A 15,682-nucleotide genomic window follows, 5' to 3' on the forward strand; every position below is an offset into this window, starting at 1 on the left:
CAGTTTTTACTTATCAATAATCATACCATATTTCATTTCTGAAGTGTGGAAAGTGATAAAACAATATAAAATTCTAATAGATATTTTTGATAATTTAGATATAATTAATACGCCTCGACCATTTTTTTTTTTGAATAACTTGCTTAGTTAATTTTCCAATAGGCTTACCTCATGGTGAAGATTCCCTTTAGTTATCATAGGCCTATATCTTTCAGTCTAGTTTGATAGGTTGAAGAAAATATATGTAGCTCTTTCTTCGCTCCCTTCCATATTTATTTATTTAAGGAATATCATTTTGTCCATATGTATGTAGTACTTTATGACGGACTGCTAAATGGTATTACAAATACAATGTTCACATCTTCTTTAGATGAGATGTTTGAGCTCAATGATCTGGTTCTCCATTGTGATGTGGCCATCACATGATTGACAGCCTAGAGCCCGCCCCATGTGGTCCTTCTCCACCACTCAACCCGGAGCAAACACTGACTTGGAGTGGAATCACACAAACACGCACTTAATACGTACACACATTACAAAACTCGCACACACGCAGCTTCTCCGATACTCTCTATCTCCTTCTCTTACTCCTGTCTGCCTGCAAAACTCCCCAACCATTGTCTGGTTGTATTGGTTGGTTTGGCCTGCTCTCATCTTTTGGTTTCGTTGGATTGATTTCCCCACCGAGTATCGCCGAGTTTTCCTCTCACTCTCAATCCTGCGTGAAACCGAATAGTTTGGGTGGTTGGCTTCACGGTAAATGGATGTATTCGGTGTGTGAAGAAGCGGAATTTCCTGTGGAACTCGAGTTTTTTCTTTGTGGAATTTAAAACAACTCCTCGGGAAATGGACCCCAAAGCGCTGTTCACATCGTTCAATTGCTTGTGATTTGCTTGGAGTATTTCCTGCGATATCTCTTGTTTGAGTCACAGTTCCCCAGGCCATCGTTGAACACCAGGCCAAGAGGTTCGTATTTCTCTAATTCCGATGGTTTCTGAATGCCTGAATCAACGTATGCCCTTCCCAAGTTTTAGTACCATGGGACCAATCAATTGAGGGTCTACTATAAAATCGATTTAAAAAAAGCGAACGAAAAGAAGAATGTTTGGCCATTTTTGTTATGAATATTTTATTTCAGTTGGGACGGGACAGTTCTAACCACAATCCAAGGTCTTGATAAGTTTGCCGATGGTAAATGCCACGGTCTTGGTAATATGCATTTCAATATTTTATAGCGGACTTGTAAACTTACGAAAGATATACATTTGTACCTGATTCCCATCTGTTTTCGAATATATAACCATTCGAAATCTTTCTAGCGAGGTAAAAATACTTCGTTTTCATATTTCAATATTTGTTTTAGTGAACACCGCTCTTTCGTCATTAAATTCAACGAAATCACGTTAGTTGATGTGGTTTATTAATTCAAGTTGTATTGTTTAGCACTTCTTTTGTCATTTATTAGAAGCAGATTACTACTTCGTAGTACTAGGGGTAGTAGTTAAATATTGGAATAAACACTAGTAGTAACAGTAAAATATCGTATAGCTTTGGTGTTGATATTAATGATATGTTAATTTTCAAGATGTTGGTTATTATCGACATCTTCTTCATGATGATTTTTTCATGGTGTATCGGAGATAACCATAATTGCTATTGGATTATGATTGCTCATAAGGGTCTGGGCATCGAGGTCCATAATTATCTAACAGGATTAAGCTCTAGCCTATCTGTTGATATTGACAGGCCAAAAATGGTAACATCTTTTTTCATTACAATGGGTGGTTGCTTTAGAAGTTGACATTAAATGAATAATGATTTACACTATGAAGCAACACTTCTGCAGTTTCTCTCTTATCTACTTTTTTTTCTAAGTCATTTTTAGCCTGCTGTTTAATACTCATATTCTCTTCGATATAACATGTGTGCATGCCCGCAGCGTCTTTAGGTCTGAAATCATTTTTTTCCATAATTCTTTTGAAGTCTCGTATTTTTTATTGAGAAGAAGACATGATAACAGTAATGGCTCACTATGTGTTATTCAACTTATATCATTGAAGATCGTCTTCATGACTTCTAGTAGTAGTAGTCTAGAAATTGTTCTCTATGACGTCCCCCACCCCCCTCTCTCTCTTTCTGTCTTGAACTTTCCATCAGCTTTAGATAGAGAAGTAAAGAAAAAATGCAATACTTCAGATACTATGTTTCATTGTCTAAATAAAAACCATAAATAACATGGAATGGATCGACTTTCCTAAAGCCCAAGGTTTCTGTACTAAAATTTGCTTTATGAGATCTGTTATACCATCGCTTATCGGTGCACATTTGGTTCAAATCGCATTATGCGTAAATGATCATAATTAATTTCTAAGCTTCCAATGAAGTTACACGTCACTATGTTCCTATGCAAATATTCATTATTGTAGTAATGGGCGTGCAATATTTCCTTTTCTGGATTCTTTTATCAAGAAATATGTACTAGGACGAGGCATTTTTTCAGGAATAGGAAGGAAAGGGACGCGCATAAAATAATCCGCCAAAACACCCACATGAAGTGAACGAAAACTTGTTAAACGAGGGATTAGCATTAAAAAGGTATATAGATAAGAACTGAATCAAAAAAACTACCCTCAAACAGTTCTCACTGTTAATCTATCGCAGAGGTAGCTAAGTGAGAAAAACAGATCTAGTTCTCAAAATTGTTGTCATCCATCTCTTGCAACAAATCTTCATACTTTTTATTTTGTTTACTAATATGATTTATTCGTATTTAGCGCAGTATTGTAGTTTTCATAATATCACCTTAACATGTCGCCGAAAAATCTGGAAGTTGTTCAGCGCAAGACAAATTGTTACCATTCTCTTTTATTTATAAGATACATTTCTTTATAGTAACAACTCTCTTACAGTATGCATGGAATTAGATGACCGGAATGACAAATTTTATCTATAAAAGTTGTTTAGATGTTATCCCGAATCATCAATTTTACAAATCTTGATTTATTTCCCTTCTTTTTTTATGATCATATAATTAAAAATTATTCGTATTGCCATGTAGCTATGACAGCCGACATAAATGCAGCTGTACTTCACATTCGAATCCAGGGAAATGTTTCTATATGATCCGAAGAAATTGGGGCATTCAATAAAGGTATTAAGGTGACGTTGTGGTTCTGTGAGATAATGAATTATATACATGGCTGGCTGAAGCTCAATATTTCACAAAGCAATTTCTATGTGCCTCTCTTTGAAATGACCGAAATTGAAATTGTGTATATCAGGTGATCGAATCGTTAACTGATATATATTATGGTCGTATTAAACCGGTTAGCTTTGGTCCTCTTAAAATATTACGGCTTTATGATATTTTGCCATAAAGGCTTAAATAATGATTTTGTTAAGGAAAAATGAAAGTAAACAGTAACATTGCACGGATCGTAAAGGATCAGTCACCACAACTCCATATTTTTTCTGGACATTACTTATACAAGAACAGTTTTCCCCATGCGGTCAATAGACTCAATTACATGTCAGCATGGAGTGAAATATGTTTTTATATTATCTCCATAAATACTCGGCTCAGGTCAATTGAACGCATATATAACGTCTAAATATTTGGATGTGTTCGGCATAGCAGAATTTAGGGGACGTCATTAGATTAGATGTAATATTGAGATGGGGTTACCGTCCCCGCCTTACGATAGTTTATTTTGTATATCAATACACTGGCTGAATAATAATTCCTTATATATTTGGAGGATGTGGATGGTGTAGAGTGAAATATGATTGGAGATATGCAACCAGGTTGCAGGAAATATGCATTAAATAATTATATCTAGACTGAAATATAATTACACCGACTTCATGCAAAGATAATGAAGTGTCAGCATTTTTAAACATCATTGAATATCTCAACGGGTGTCATGTGTTAAGTCCTTAAAATGAACATTCGTCAATTTATTTCACAGCTAACTATATATTAGGTAATGGGGAGATAATCACCATGCGAAAATGTAAACATGATAGCATTCGTTCACAATGCAACACGTGAGTAAATGCTAGTAAATGTAGCATTATAAAATAGACCAATTGTACAAGATGTTTTCTAGAGTTATCAGTCGTTGCTACTGATTTAATGAACAACTGTGACATGTATATAGAGAAGAGAAATATAATAATAAACGTTATTTGGATTGTCATGCATCTTCACTAGTTTTTAGTTTTAAACAGTTAGTTTAAAAACAATTCAATCATGCGAGAAGGTCATACGGTTCGACAAACATTAATCATAAGAATGTATGGTGAATGGACAGTATGTGAATGGTTGTTTATGTTTGATTTGATCTGGCTTGGTTCACGATTAATAGTGCATGTAAACATTATCAAATTATTTTATCAAAGATATCTCAGCAAAACAATGAATGTAATACAAAACATCGAACTTAAATCCGTGTTTATAAGTGTTTAAAATTATTTATAAATAGCCAATCGGTTTTTTCCACGAAAGTATATTTGTTTTCTGTAGGGCGACGGGAATTAATGATATGTGGTGGTAATATTCACACCAATAGCACATGACAACAAGCAAGAATTAATAGGCGGTCAGATTGAGGCTTGAATTTTTGCAGATCTTTGAATTTACCCGCTGCCTCATTTTATTTTGTTTCCACCCCCCCCCCCCCTCTTTATATCTGTCTCCTGTTGCCTATCTTCTCCCTCTATCCCCGTATATCTACCTTTCACCCTCTCCCATTCTCCATCCTACCTCCATACTCTACTTTTTATTTGTTTCTCCCCTGATGCTTATGTATCAATTTGGTTTCCAGCAACATAATGAATTGCAGTATATCAAATAAGATTCGGAAAGGGTAAGATTCGATGACTCTGAAAACAAAAAAGCTGTGGTTTAATACAAACCACAATTTTATATGTCTGGATATTTATTGGGAAAGAATATTTGGGTATTATTAATGCCGCCTCTAGCAGAGGTAAAATAATTTAATTTCAGGTTGACTGCTAAAGTCAATATTCTTACAAAATTGATTTTGTACGTTTAGACATATACATGTACTTATTGAAGAAAAGGTGTTTAGGGGTTCGTTGTATAATTCGATCGCTGCGGTCAGATACCCAGAGGCTTTTGCTGAGGACGCTAAACCGCACCTGTTATGTTAGAGGTACATCTGATAGTCAATTAAAACAAACCCTTGTTACAAATTTCACCTATATTGAAACGTAGAATAAAGCAGCCAAGGCTTTACGAGAGAACATGATTAGTTTTTCAAAAAATACATGTATATTGGCCTCATATCAAATCGAAGCCATAAGGATATGGTAAACGAATTATCAAACTCCTACGCATCAGACTTCACATGTGTGTTTAATATAAATTATTTCATGAATATTGGGTATTGCTCTCGGACGTGTTTAATAAAAAAAAACATACAACAAAATACAACTTATTTGCCTAGCTATGGCATGATTAGGTTTAATTTTATGTTTATTTTTTAGCAGAAAATATGATTACTCGTTACGTTTTTGAAAATATATTTGATGCATCCCACACGTGCCGGTAAATTGTACCATCTGTTTTATTTTCATTTGCTTGTTTTCATCAAAAGAATCCAAAGAAAAGTTTATTATAATACAAATTCGTTATCGCAGTCAATTTGATGAACGGTTATTGTTTTGCTATTTCATTCTAGAATCACCAAGAAATATTATTCTTTCTATTTGATGAAATAAAATTTTGTTTAAAAAAATGTTACCTAGAGAGAATCATAATCAAAATAATGTTTTAGTAGAGCCAGTCCTTAAGACATGATGACACTGCTATCAACATAAATTCTTATAATCAATCGTTCCGATTCATGATGAATATACATATGCAAGAACAATTTCACATTCAAACACAAAAAAACCCAAAGGTGACAAATTGTTACAATTAAGGTAAGCAGGCCCATTTTGAACATGTGATCATTTATCTTCATCTCATCCCTTCCTTTTAAAGGTCTTGTGAATATCCAATCAGTATGGCGTTACAAGAACGGAAGAGCTATTTTTCATTCCGAATTCTTCTGATAGAAAGACAAAAAACAATGGAACCCATGACTGAACAGTCTGTTCCCTCAGCTCACATCAAGGTGTCATGTTTCTTATTTTTCCTTTCCTATTGTTTGTCTTTACTTCAGAATTTCTAACTACCAGTGATCAGGGATTCTGTCCTGTAAATCCTCTTCGTGATAGATTATTTGCTTTCATGTACTCCCTTTAGATAAGACGCCTAAGGCATCCATCCAATGTGTCTGGAAATATTTTCATATTTCCCCCTCTTTCTTTTATTAACATCATAACGAGTATTGCCCCGTTCACAACTCAGTGAACTCATCAAGTATTTATCTCAATTACTCATCATTCTATGAATAATGCGTGACTGTTTTTTTTAAGTTACTCGTGTCATAATGATATCATGAACATCGAAATCCATAATAATAATAAAAGTATAATAATGAGCTAAAATGTCAGAATGTGGTATTATCATCTGTATCCCTTAGAACGAATTGTGACAAAATGTTGGCGAGTAATTTGTCGCCAAGCTACATTGTATGGATGTTTGGAATTATGTGCAATATATATTAGCTGATCTGAATTACTAGATCTGACCTGAACTGTTCAATTTGTATCTTGTTTTCATGAAGTCATATCCAGCATATCAAGACTTACGAATCAAATAACAAAGGCTATTTGCAGACAACTACTCATTCGATTCAGTACATATTGGTATGTGTGTGTGTGTGTGTGCCAACGTGCGTGTGGGTCCGTGCGTATGTGTGAGGGTGCGTGGGGGATGTGTGTGATTATATTGGGAGGACAACTTTTTTCACCGACGTTAAGAACTTTTCCGAATGTGTTCAATGGCGCAAAAGTATAAAAAAAGAAAGAAAAAATGGTAGTTCAATATATTCGTATGTTATGCGACAATAGTGAAAAAAAAAGCACATGAGCTTTATGTTCGGAAGCTTTGCCAATTCTCCGGGGGTCGCTTGGATTCGCTTTTCATTCAGAAGAAGAGTCTTTTAGATATTTTTTTTTTATTTCGGAGATGTTTTTTTTTAGATTACAACCACTCAAATCAAAAAGCGACTCCAAACGACCCTCGCGAATAATTGGCAACGCTTCCTAACATTTATTTTAAGCGTACGTTTTGCGCACGTTTGTTACTTGAAGTAAAATGTCGGATATGCCAGGTTTTTTTTCAACATTCGCGTCATTGCTTAACCTTTGCAAAACATCTGTGAACCTCTTGAAAATGGCGTCATATTGTAAAATAACTGTAATAGCTGATAAGCTTAATTCAAATTTCATTTGTTTTCCCTTTTTCTACAGATACTACGAAACCTAAAGGTTCACAATTTACCCCAGAGTACCTGACTAACTACGCAATGTCTACATTGAGAATGACCCCACCTTCTGCAGGTATGGAGTACACCGAGTGGAGTGAGGTTGATACCACAGCAATGACTAACACTACAATAAACATGGATACAGAATCTACATCAGGTCAAAGAGATTTAGCGCGAACCATACAAATCATCAGCTTGTGGGTAATGTTTGGATTTGGTGTCTTAGGAAATACTATGGTCATGATATGGATGCACCTGAATCGCAGAAGAAAATCTCGGGTGAACACCATCGTCCTCGGAATAGCGAGTGCGGATATGTCAGTTTGTTTCTTCTCAATCCTCCCTACGGCTCTCATAGTGATGTCCCCTACATGGGAAGCAGGGAATTTCATGTGTAAGCTTGTAATGTACCTGCAAGGTGCATCCCTCATATCATCGGCTAACATGCTGGCCCTCATGGCTATCGATCGACATCAAGCTGTCCTACAACCCCTCAAAGAATTCTTCATTGCCTGGAAACTGGTGGTAATATCTTGGGGAATAGCAGGCATCTTGGCCCTTCCACAGTTCTACGTCTGGGAAGAGATGATTCGCAGAGGCAAACCCCGATGTGGATCGTTGTTTCGAACACTCCCAGCTTGGCACCGTATGGCATACATCGTGTACATTGCAGTCATCACCTTTCTCATACCGTTCCTTGTCATTACATTTGCATACCTACGCATATCAAAGAAGATATGGGACAAGGCCCATGAGACATCCGGCAAACGATCAAAAAGAGCTAGCAAGAAGAACAAAATCGAATTGAATCGCAATGCCTCTGGTACTACTCTTACCAAAGCAAAAAGCAAGACACTAAAGATGAGTGTTGTTATTATTTTCTTTTTTGTTCTCTGTGGAGCGCCTTACTTCGTAGTTGAAATGTTAGCCACTTTTAGATCTAATCCGATTAATGGGGTAGTAAATGCCTTCTTTGGCTTGTTTGCTGTGGCGAATTCCGCCACAAATCCGTACATTTTCTTGTACTTTAACACATCGCAAAGGTGTTGGAAAGAATTTCGCCTGACAGTGAACCGTTTTTTATGCTGCTGTGCGCGAGGGAATAATGAAGGAGGTTATTATAACCGATACTCAGTCCGCTTTTCCTCTTCAAACTCGCGCACGGAATTCACGAAGATACATGGCGAGTCCTCGATGATCACACGCGTAACTGAGGCGCCCTCTACGAGGGTTATACCCGTTAGCAAGGATCGTGATGGTCATGGTGGTCTTGGAAGGACTGAGTGAATGGGTGAGATGCTATGGATAGTCCATACACATGATAGGAGGCTGTACATCGAGCCAAAAATATATATCAAGTGATAAAAAAGATCCAGCAAATGTTAGTGCAATGTTTGTAGTACAATAAGCCAGTTCGTAGTTCCTTTCTGCGCATGATCAAAAGATTATAAACATGATCAGAGGAAGTACATCATTTGTACTAAAGTGAGATAGTGGTTTAAAATCTAATGAGATTCATATATTCTTTTGATTTGTGGTTTTCATTTACATCCACAAAAAACAACAATGCGTCCACGATCGACTGGTATTTCACAATTTGCCAAGTACATTGTGCAACATGCTATGATATACATTCAAAGTAGGAATGCAACCAATACCTTCATAAATTTTTCATTAGTGTGCTATTCTTTTCACCTAGTCTATTCAATTTCTTCACCTTGCTATGTAAGGCAATCTTACGTAAAATCATGCTTTGAAATCTGCCTATCATAATGAAAGAAGTGAAAGGTCATTTGACCAAAATTGTCCATGAAGTAACTACGAACTGGTCTGTTTTAATAGGCCTCTGCCTATATTTACGGTCCCTACAAAGGGACAAGCTAAATCATAAATAATAAAGTGAAATTCAAACACCTAGCAGTGTGTTCAGTTGAATGAAAATCCGTGAATATAGGAAGTAGGTGGTTTAGTAAAGTGCTAAAACATAATTTGACACTGGAATGTAATTTCAACTGGTTTGTAAATATGGATGAACGATCCTACCCTAGAACATTTATGTCCATGCCTGGAACAGGCAAATGAAAGCGTTTTGGGATTCATTTACATTTGAATAAAGCAATTTTGAACAACAATGACCTAAAAGTCATCCAATTTCCCATGTTAGTCCTCCAGAAAAATCCCGTCGCATGACAGCTAGGCAAAATATTATTATATCATTCGACCACAGATTTCTTGTTCCCCTCCTCTTGCTAATTATCCCACTGATACTTCTACTACTACTATCACTACTAGCAGTAATTACTACTACTACTACTACTACTAATAATAATAATAGTACTACTACTACTATTACTACTACTACTACTACTACTACTACTACTACTAATACTTCTACTACTATTACAGCAACTATATAACTACTACTACTACAACCACCACCACTACTACATGTACTACTACTACTATTTCTATTACTACTACTACTACTATTTCTATTACAATAACTATACTATTACTACTACTACCATCACCACAGCCCTACAACAACACAAGAGATACAAGTAGCACCTCTTGTGTTTGCAGTTCTACTACGTACTACTTCTTCTTCTTCTACTACTACTACTACTACTACTACTACTATTACTACTACTATTTCTATTACGATAACTATACTACTACTACTACTACTACTACCATCACCACAGCCCTACAACAACACAAGAGATACAAGTAGCACCTCTTTTGTTTGCAGTTCTACTACTTCTTCTTCTACTACTACTACTACTACTACTACTACTACTACTACTACTATTTCTATTACGATAACTATACTACTACTACTACTACTACCATCACCACAGCCAAAACAACGACACAAGAGATACAAGTAGCACCTCTTTTGTTTGCAGTTCTACTAGTTCTTCTTCTTCTACTACTACTACTACTACTACCTCCACCACCACTACTACTACTACTACTCTAGGTAGAACTACTATTTTTACTATTAAAACTTTTATTTACTAATAAAATACGTACTTCTACTGCTACTCTTGCTACTTCTACTATTACTATCATCTCTGCTACCACAACAAAAAATGTTTTGACTACTTGTACTTTTTCTCTGCTTCTTATCCAACTGCTGCTACTGCTCGCTACTAGGATTAAAACTATTAGAAAAGCCACATGAAACCCACGAATGCTCTAAACACATTGCATTCACTTAACATGCAAACTATTTACACATGCAGTATTGTTTTCGATGAGATTACTAATTTTATTTTGAAAGAAGTAAATGCATTTTCATTTCGTGCGTTATTACGGTTTCTATACTACTTTCATCGCTGCTACTATTACCACTCCTACTACCATGAATACTGCTGCTGATACTGCTACCACTGTACTTACTGCTACCATTGCAACTACCATGACTACCATGACTAATACAATTCAGCTGCTGTTGCCGCTGCTAATTATCTTACTTATATTTCCACTAATGAAGCGGCTTATACTTCTAGTAAAAGTATTTGCAACGTCAAAAAATTCTTCAGCAAGTACCATAGTCACCATCATTTTATATCATGCAATCACTTCATATTTGGTTATTACGATGTAGGACTATCAAGTTAAAAAAAGGTTATATTCTTAAGAATGTCGGACAACATACTGTCCACACAACAATCGGTTAAAACTATCCAATTCGGGGTAGTTTTAAATCCAATAATGTGTGTTTTGGGTGAAAAGTACACAGTATTGGTTGAAAGCTACCCACAGCTGGGTTTTTTTTAACCAATTGTTGTGTTGACACGATGTTGCCAAACATTTTGAGAGTGTGTTGTTATTATCATACTACTCTTTCTATCCTCAATAAAGATACAGGTGTAACTAATTATATTGAAACCCTAGAAATTAAGTCTGTTCGTTATTTTACAGAAATAATATTCGATGCCTAAGAGCGGTGCGGCAAAGAGAATGATTACTTCTGAAGACAGAAAATTGTAGTGAGGATAGTAATAAGTGCCTGAGCCAGAAAATGGATTAATGATATCAGAAATACTAGCACTACCATTGGCGCCTAAACATTCGAAACCAAGCTTTAGGACGGCAATCTATTGTGCGTTTTCAATGGTTTAAATCCCCAAATTTCGCTCAGAAACAATACTACTACTACTACCACCACCACCACCACTACTACCACTGGTGATTATTCTGCTACTACCACTACATTTACTGCTTCTACTGACGCTACCTGTGCTATTTTACTACTACTATCACTACTACTGCTGCTGCTGCTATTACTACCACTACTGCTGGTGCTTCTACAAGTATCGTTACTATTAGTACGCCTTCTTCTGTTTCTGTTTCTACTTATATTACTCCAAGTACTAACGCTTCAATTGTTGATATGAAGTGAATTATTATAATTCTAACACTGTCATGCTTACTAGTACGACGAGTTCTACACTAACTTCTACTCCCTCTTCTGCTGTGGTTGCTGGTGGGTTTATGACTTTTACTTTTACAACTCCAATGGGTTTCTCAGTTAATTTGTCTACTACTACTGCTGCTGCTCCAGTTACTACTACAGGTAATAATGATAATGATATGAATAATGATAATGATGATAATATCAATAATAACAAAAAAATCAATTTACGTAGCGGTGTTAACATTTGCATATATACTAATCTGCGCTTTACTCTAGGTAACATATTATTACTACTAGGAGTAGAACCACTAACCCATCCTAGAAATCTCAACATTTTTTCGTCAGATTCCATTGATAATGCTTTGCAATATCATGGCTACTTCTGCCACTTGTATAACGAAATGTATTCTGCTTCCCTGCTGATATTATATTAGTTATTAGTTATTCGTGCTTAATCAAAATGATATTTTATTCCTGTCATATATATGTATTTATGGATTTATATGGAAGAGCTTTTGCATTTCACTGTACCTATTATTGTAGTAAGAGAAGGGAAGATACATCTATGAACATATCAATCAAATCATATTAATTGATTTTCAATGGATTTATGGCAGGTATTTAGGATTGCATTTTGCTTACTGTAATTTATAAATTTATTTTATTGTACCTTGTGTTATATATGAAAGGGTTTATTTCCATTAGTGGTGCAGCCTATCTCTTTGATTAAAATGAAGTCCCTCTATGTATTTATGGCTGATGATACTATTGACACAAGGCTTATGCTGACTTTCCTTCTAACGTAATAACAATGATGGAAATGGATGATGTAAAGTTGTTTACGATTATTTCGATTTTAATTTCTATTTATTCTATTACTATTTATGTAACTACTACAATTACCACTCCTCCTACTACCAGTACTAATACTTTACTGCTTCTTCTTCTTCTACTACTACTACTACTACTACTACTACTGCAACTGTTATTATTACTACTTCTTCTACTATTACTACTACTACTTCTACTACTACTACTCTTATACTAGTACTACTAGTACTATTTTTACCAATACTACTACTACTACAGATCCTACTACTGCTTGCAATACCACTACAACTACCTATACTACTACTATTACTAGACGACGACGAAGAAGAATTATATTACTTTTGCTACTGCTACTGTTGTTGCTACTACGACCACAACTACCACAATCGCAGTAGTAAATGTTTTTGCGATTTCATTAAACAAAACACCTTTCCAATTTCCAATAGTATTAACACATGATAAGAATTCTGTTACTTTCAGTCATCATCATTTCTACGTAAGATGAAGGGTAGAATACTTACCCTCTGTCGGTTTGACCATTTACTCTAAGCATGCTGCTTTGCAGTCATATTTACTAATGCATTATTAATATTGATACAGCATAGTTCCGAGTTCAATGTTTTGTGTTCAAGGCAAGCCTGGTCACTTATATTTATAAGAATGACAGTGCACTCGTAACAAGACTCTTAAATATATACATTTTGTGGTTTTTCCCCATTACCCCTCTACGAAAGACTAAGCATGATACGTTGAATTGGAACAACTTCTGTAATCACCATTATTGAGTAATCTAATTACATATTCCATGTTCACACGTGAAACAATACATAATTATGCAAGTGTTTTTCCTGTACACCCTCGGGTGATATAATTACAGAGAATGAGTGTTTCCTAATGTCTAATCGGTTTAAACATTGGTTAATGATTCGAACATTGATATCCTGTAAATGTAGAGCAGGCGATCACTTTAATGTGATTGATGTAATGGAATTGCCAAGGGTGAACAATATACATACTCATGATAATGATGTATAAACAGGGATTCATAAGATTATGTTTCATGTTTTTAAAATGGAGAAAATGTAGAAAAAAAATAATGATAATGTGGACTATTGATGTATGAAAAATTGAATGCGCGTGATCATGGATCATGGCGGTAGAAACTTCATGGTTGAATTCATAATTCTTTTTTTCATTTCATATAAAGTGCATAGCAATGTACCTACAATACTTGACTGTCATTATAATCATGATGATAATTTCAATCATTATTATCATTAATATCAATATCTAACCATTAGACATACTTCATTATCATTACTGTTATTATGGCTATTATTATAAATATGAATGTTATATTACTATCAACATCATCATCATTAAGATCATAACGATTTTACATTTTGATTGTTATTATATTATGGAAATTATGGAAATTCACACCTCAGAATGGAAATTCAACTATTATTTTACTAAATCTGAAGAAACGATGTTGATTATGCATCCTTACGCAATTTTATCTCCCCCCCCCCCACCCCGTTATCATGTTTTATCGAAGCTTCACATTTTGTTCCACCTTATTAATGTATTATGTTTATCTTAGTCATTTTTAGGATTTTTTCACGTATTTTCAATAACAATTGTTACAATACGTCCAGTTGTTATTCTCAATATCAAAATGTGTCTTGATATTTCAAACACCTACAGCTGATTGAATATCATGAATGACAGTAAAGGATGCCATAGTTTATACTTAAGAAATGGAATTGTGAGTTTGAACCAACAATTCGTTGTGTACATTATTTAGCTGAAAGTGAGTCTTTCGATTGAGGCAAAGCTGCTCTCCTTGATAATGCTTAAATGTGTTTCGGAATTCAATTTATTCGTACAATAGCATTATCATTGATTACGTCAGCCTATGTACATAGTGTAAATAGTATCAACAGAGACACTTTGTGCAAAATATACTTACCATATACTGTTGTGTATATATTGTATTGTGAAATCATTAAATATTTTAAGATTAAGTTAGCTGATGGAAATTATATTGTTCAGTGTTTGGGGAAGTTTTACGATGAAAATTAAATATTGATAAATGTGCAAAATATCTATAGTTTCTGTGTGATAACAGAATTACAAATGAATCACTGGTATCGACTTGGCTCATAATAATCATCACGTAAGCTAGATCTAAACAAGGCATGGTTCTTAATTACATAAGAAGCCTATACTAAGTATTATGTTAGGTATATACTGGAGGTAAATTCAGCATTTTTTTTGTGTATTCACCAAATCTTGGTTGATTATCTTCGTACATCGGCCTGTTTGATGATCGATCATAACAAGGAACATTAATGAAATCCCATCAATTCTAATTTTATACATCGTAATTTAACTTCTGTCAACTGTTCAGGTTATTCAGCCTACATGTATGGGGTATTCTGGGTGCATGTGCTTTTTTCAAGGTTATATAGGTTGTCCAATTATATAGAAATAGTTTTTAAAAAAGTAATGCTGTTAAGGTATTTTTTATAGTGTAACTTTCCTCTCATGTGACATCATGAAAAGTATATTTTCTATCTAAATCTGTATGGGTATTCTCGATAATGCCTACTAGAAGAGTGCGTTAATATTTGATAATAAATGTGATCTATGTTTTCTTATATAAGTTGTTGTGTTTCTTTCATTTATTTATCCAATTAAATAGTGTCATGAATTCATCGAAGAATAAGAATTTACGTGGAAAATCATAAAGAATAGCATAAAGTAATCGCATGGTCCTATTATCTACCATAACAACATTATAAGATTGCCTTTGTTTGGCCTAAAACACGATTGAAATAACATGCATGTTTCAGTATTATGTACAAGGGTGTGGTTAGAGGTGTGTAATTTGATGCGTAACACCTCTGCAAAGACACCTACACACATACAAAGTCTTCTTATTTGACAATATTGGACTCGTCATTCATTGTTTAAGGGGGAATGTGCGCTTGCGATCTCTTCAACTAAAAATCAATTT

General features: G+C 34.8%; 1 protein-coding gene across 1 annotated transcript; it reads left to right on the plus strand.

The window, feature by feature from the left end:
* The first annotated feature begins 565 nt into the window (after window positions 1-565).
* LOC121416115 (cardioacceleratory peptide receptor-like) lies at window positions 566-8,844 on the plus strand. Its single transcript, XM_041609578.1, has 2 exons — window positions 566-966; window positions 7,387-8,844. The coding sequence occupies exon 2, from the start codon at window positions 7,443-7,445 to the stop codon at window positions 8,688-8,690; it is 1,248 nt and encodes a 415-aa protein (XP_041465512.1). The 5' UTR covers window positions 566-966; window positions 7,387-7,442; the 3' UTR covers window positions 8,691-8,844.
* Window positions 8,845-15,682: the final 6,838 nt, after the last annotated feature.

The sequence above is a fragment of the Lytechinus variegatus genome, chromosome 5, assembly GCF_018143015.1.
Source record: "Lytechinus variegatus isolate NC3 chromosome 5, Lvar_3.0, whole genome shotgun sequence".
Lineage (NCBI taxonomy): Eukaryota > Metazoa > Echinodermata > Echinoidea > Temnopleuroida > Toxopneustidae > Lytechinus > Lytechinus variegatus.

Excerpts from the sequence above, each read along its gene's own strand:
- LOC121416115 (XM_041609578.1), top strand. The coding sequence starts at position 7,443 with ATGTCTACATTGAGAATGACCCCACCTTCTGCAGGTATGGAGTACACC.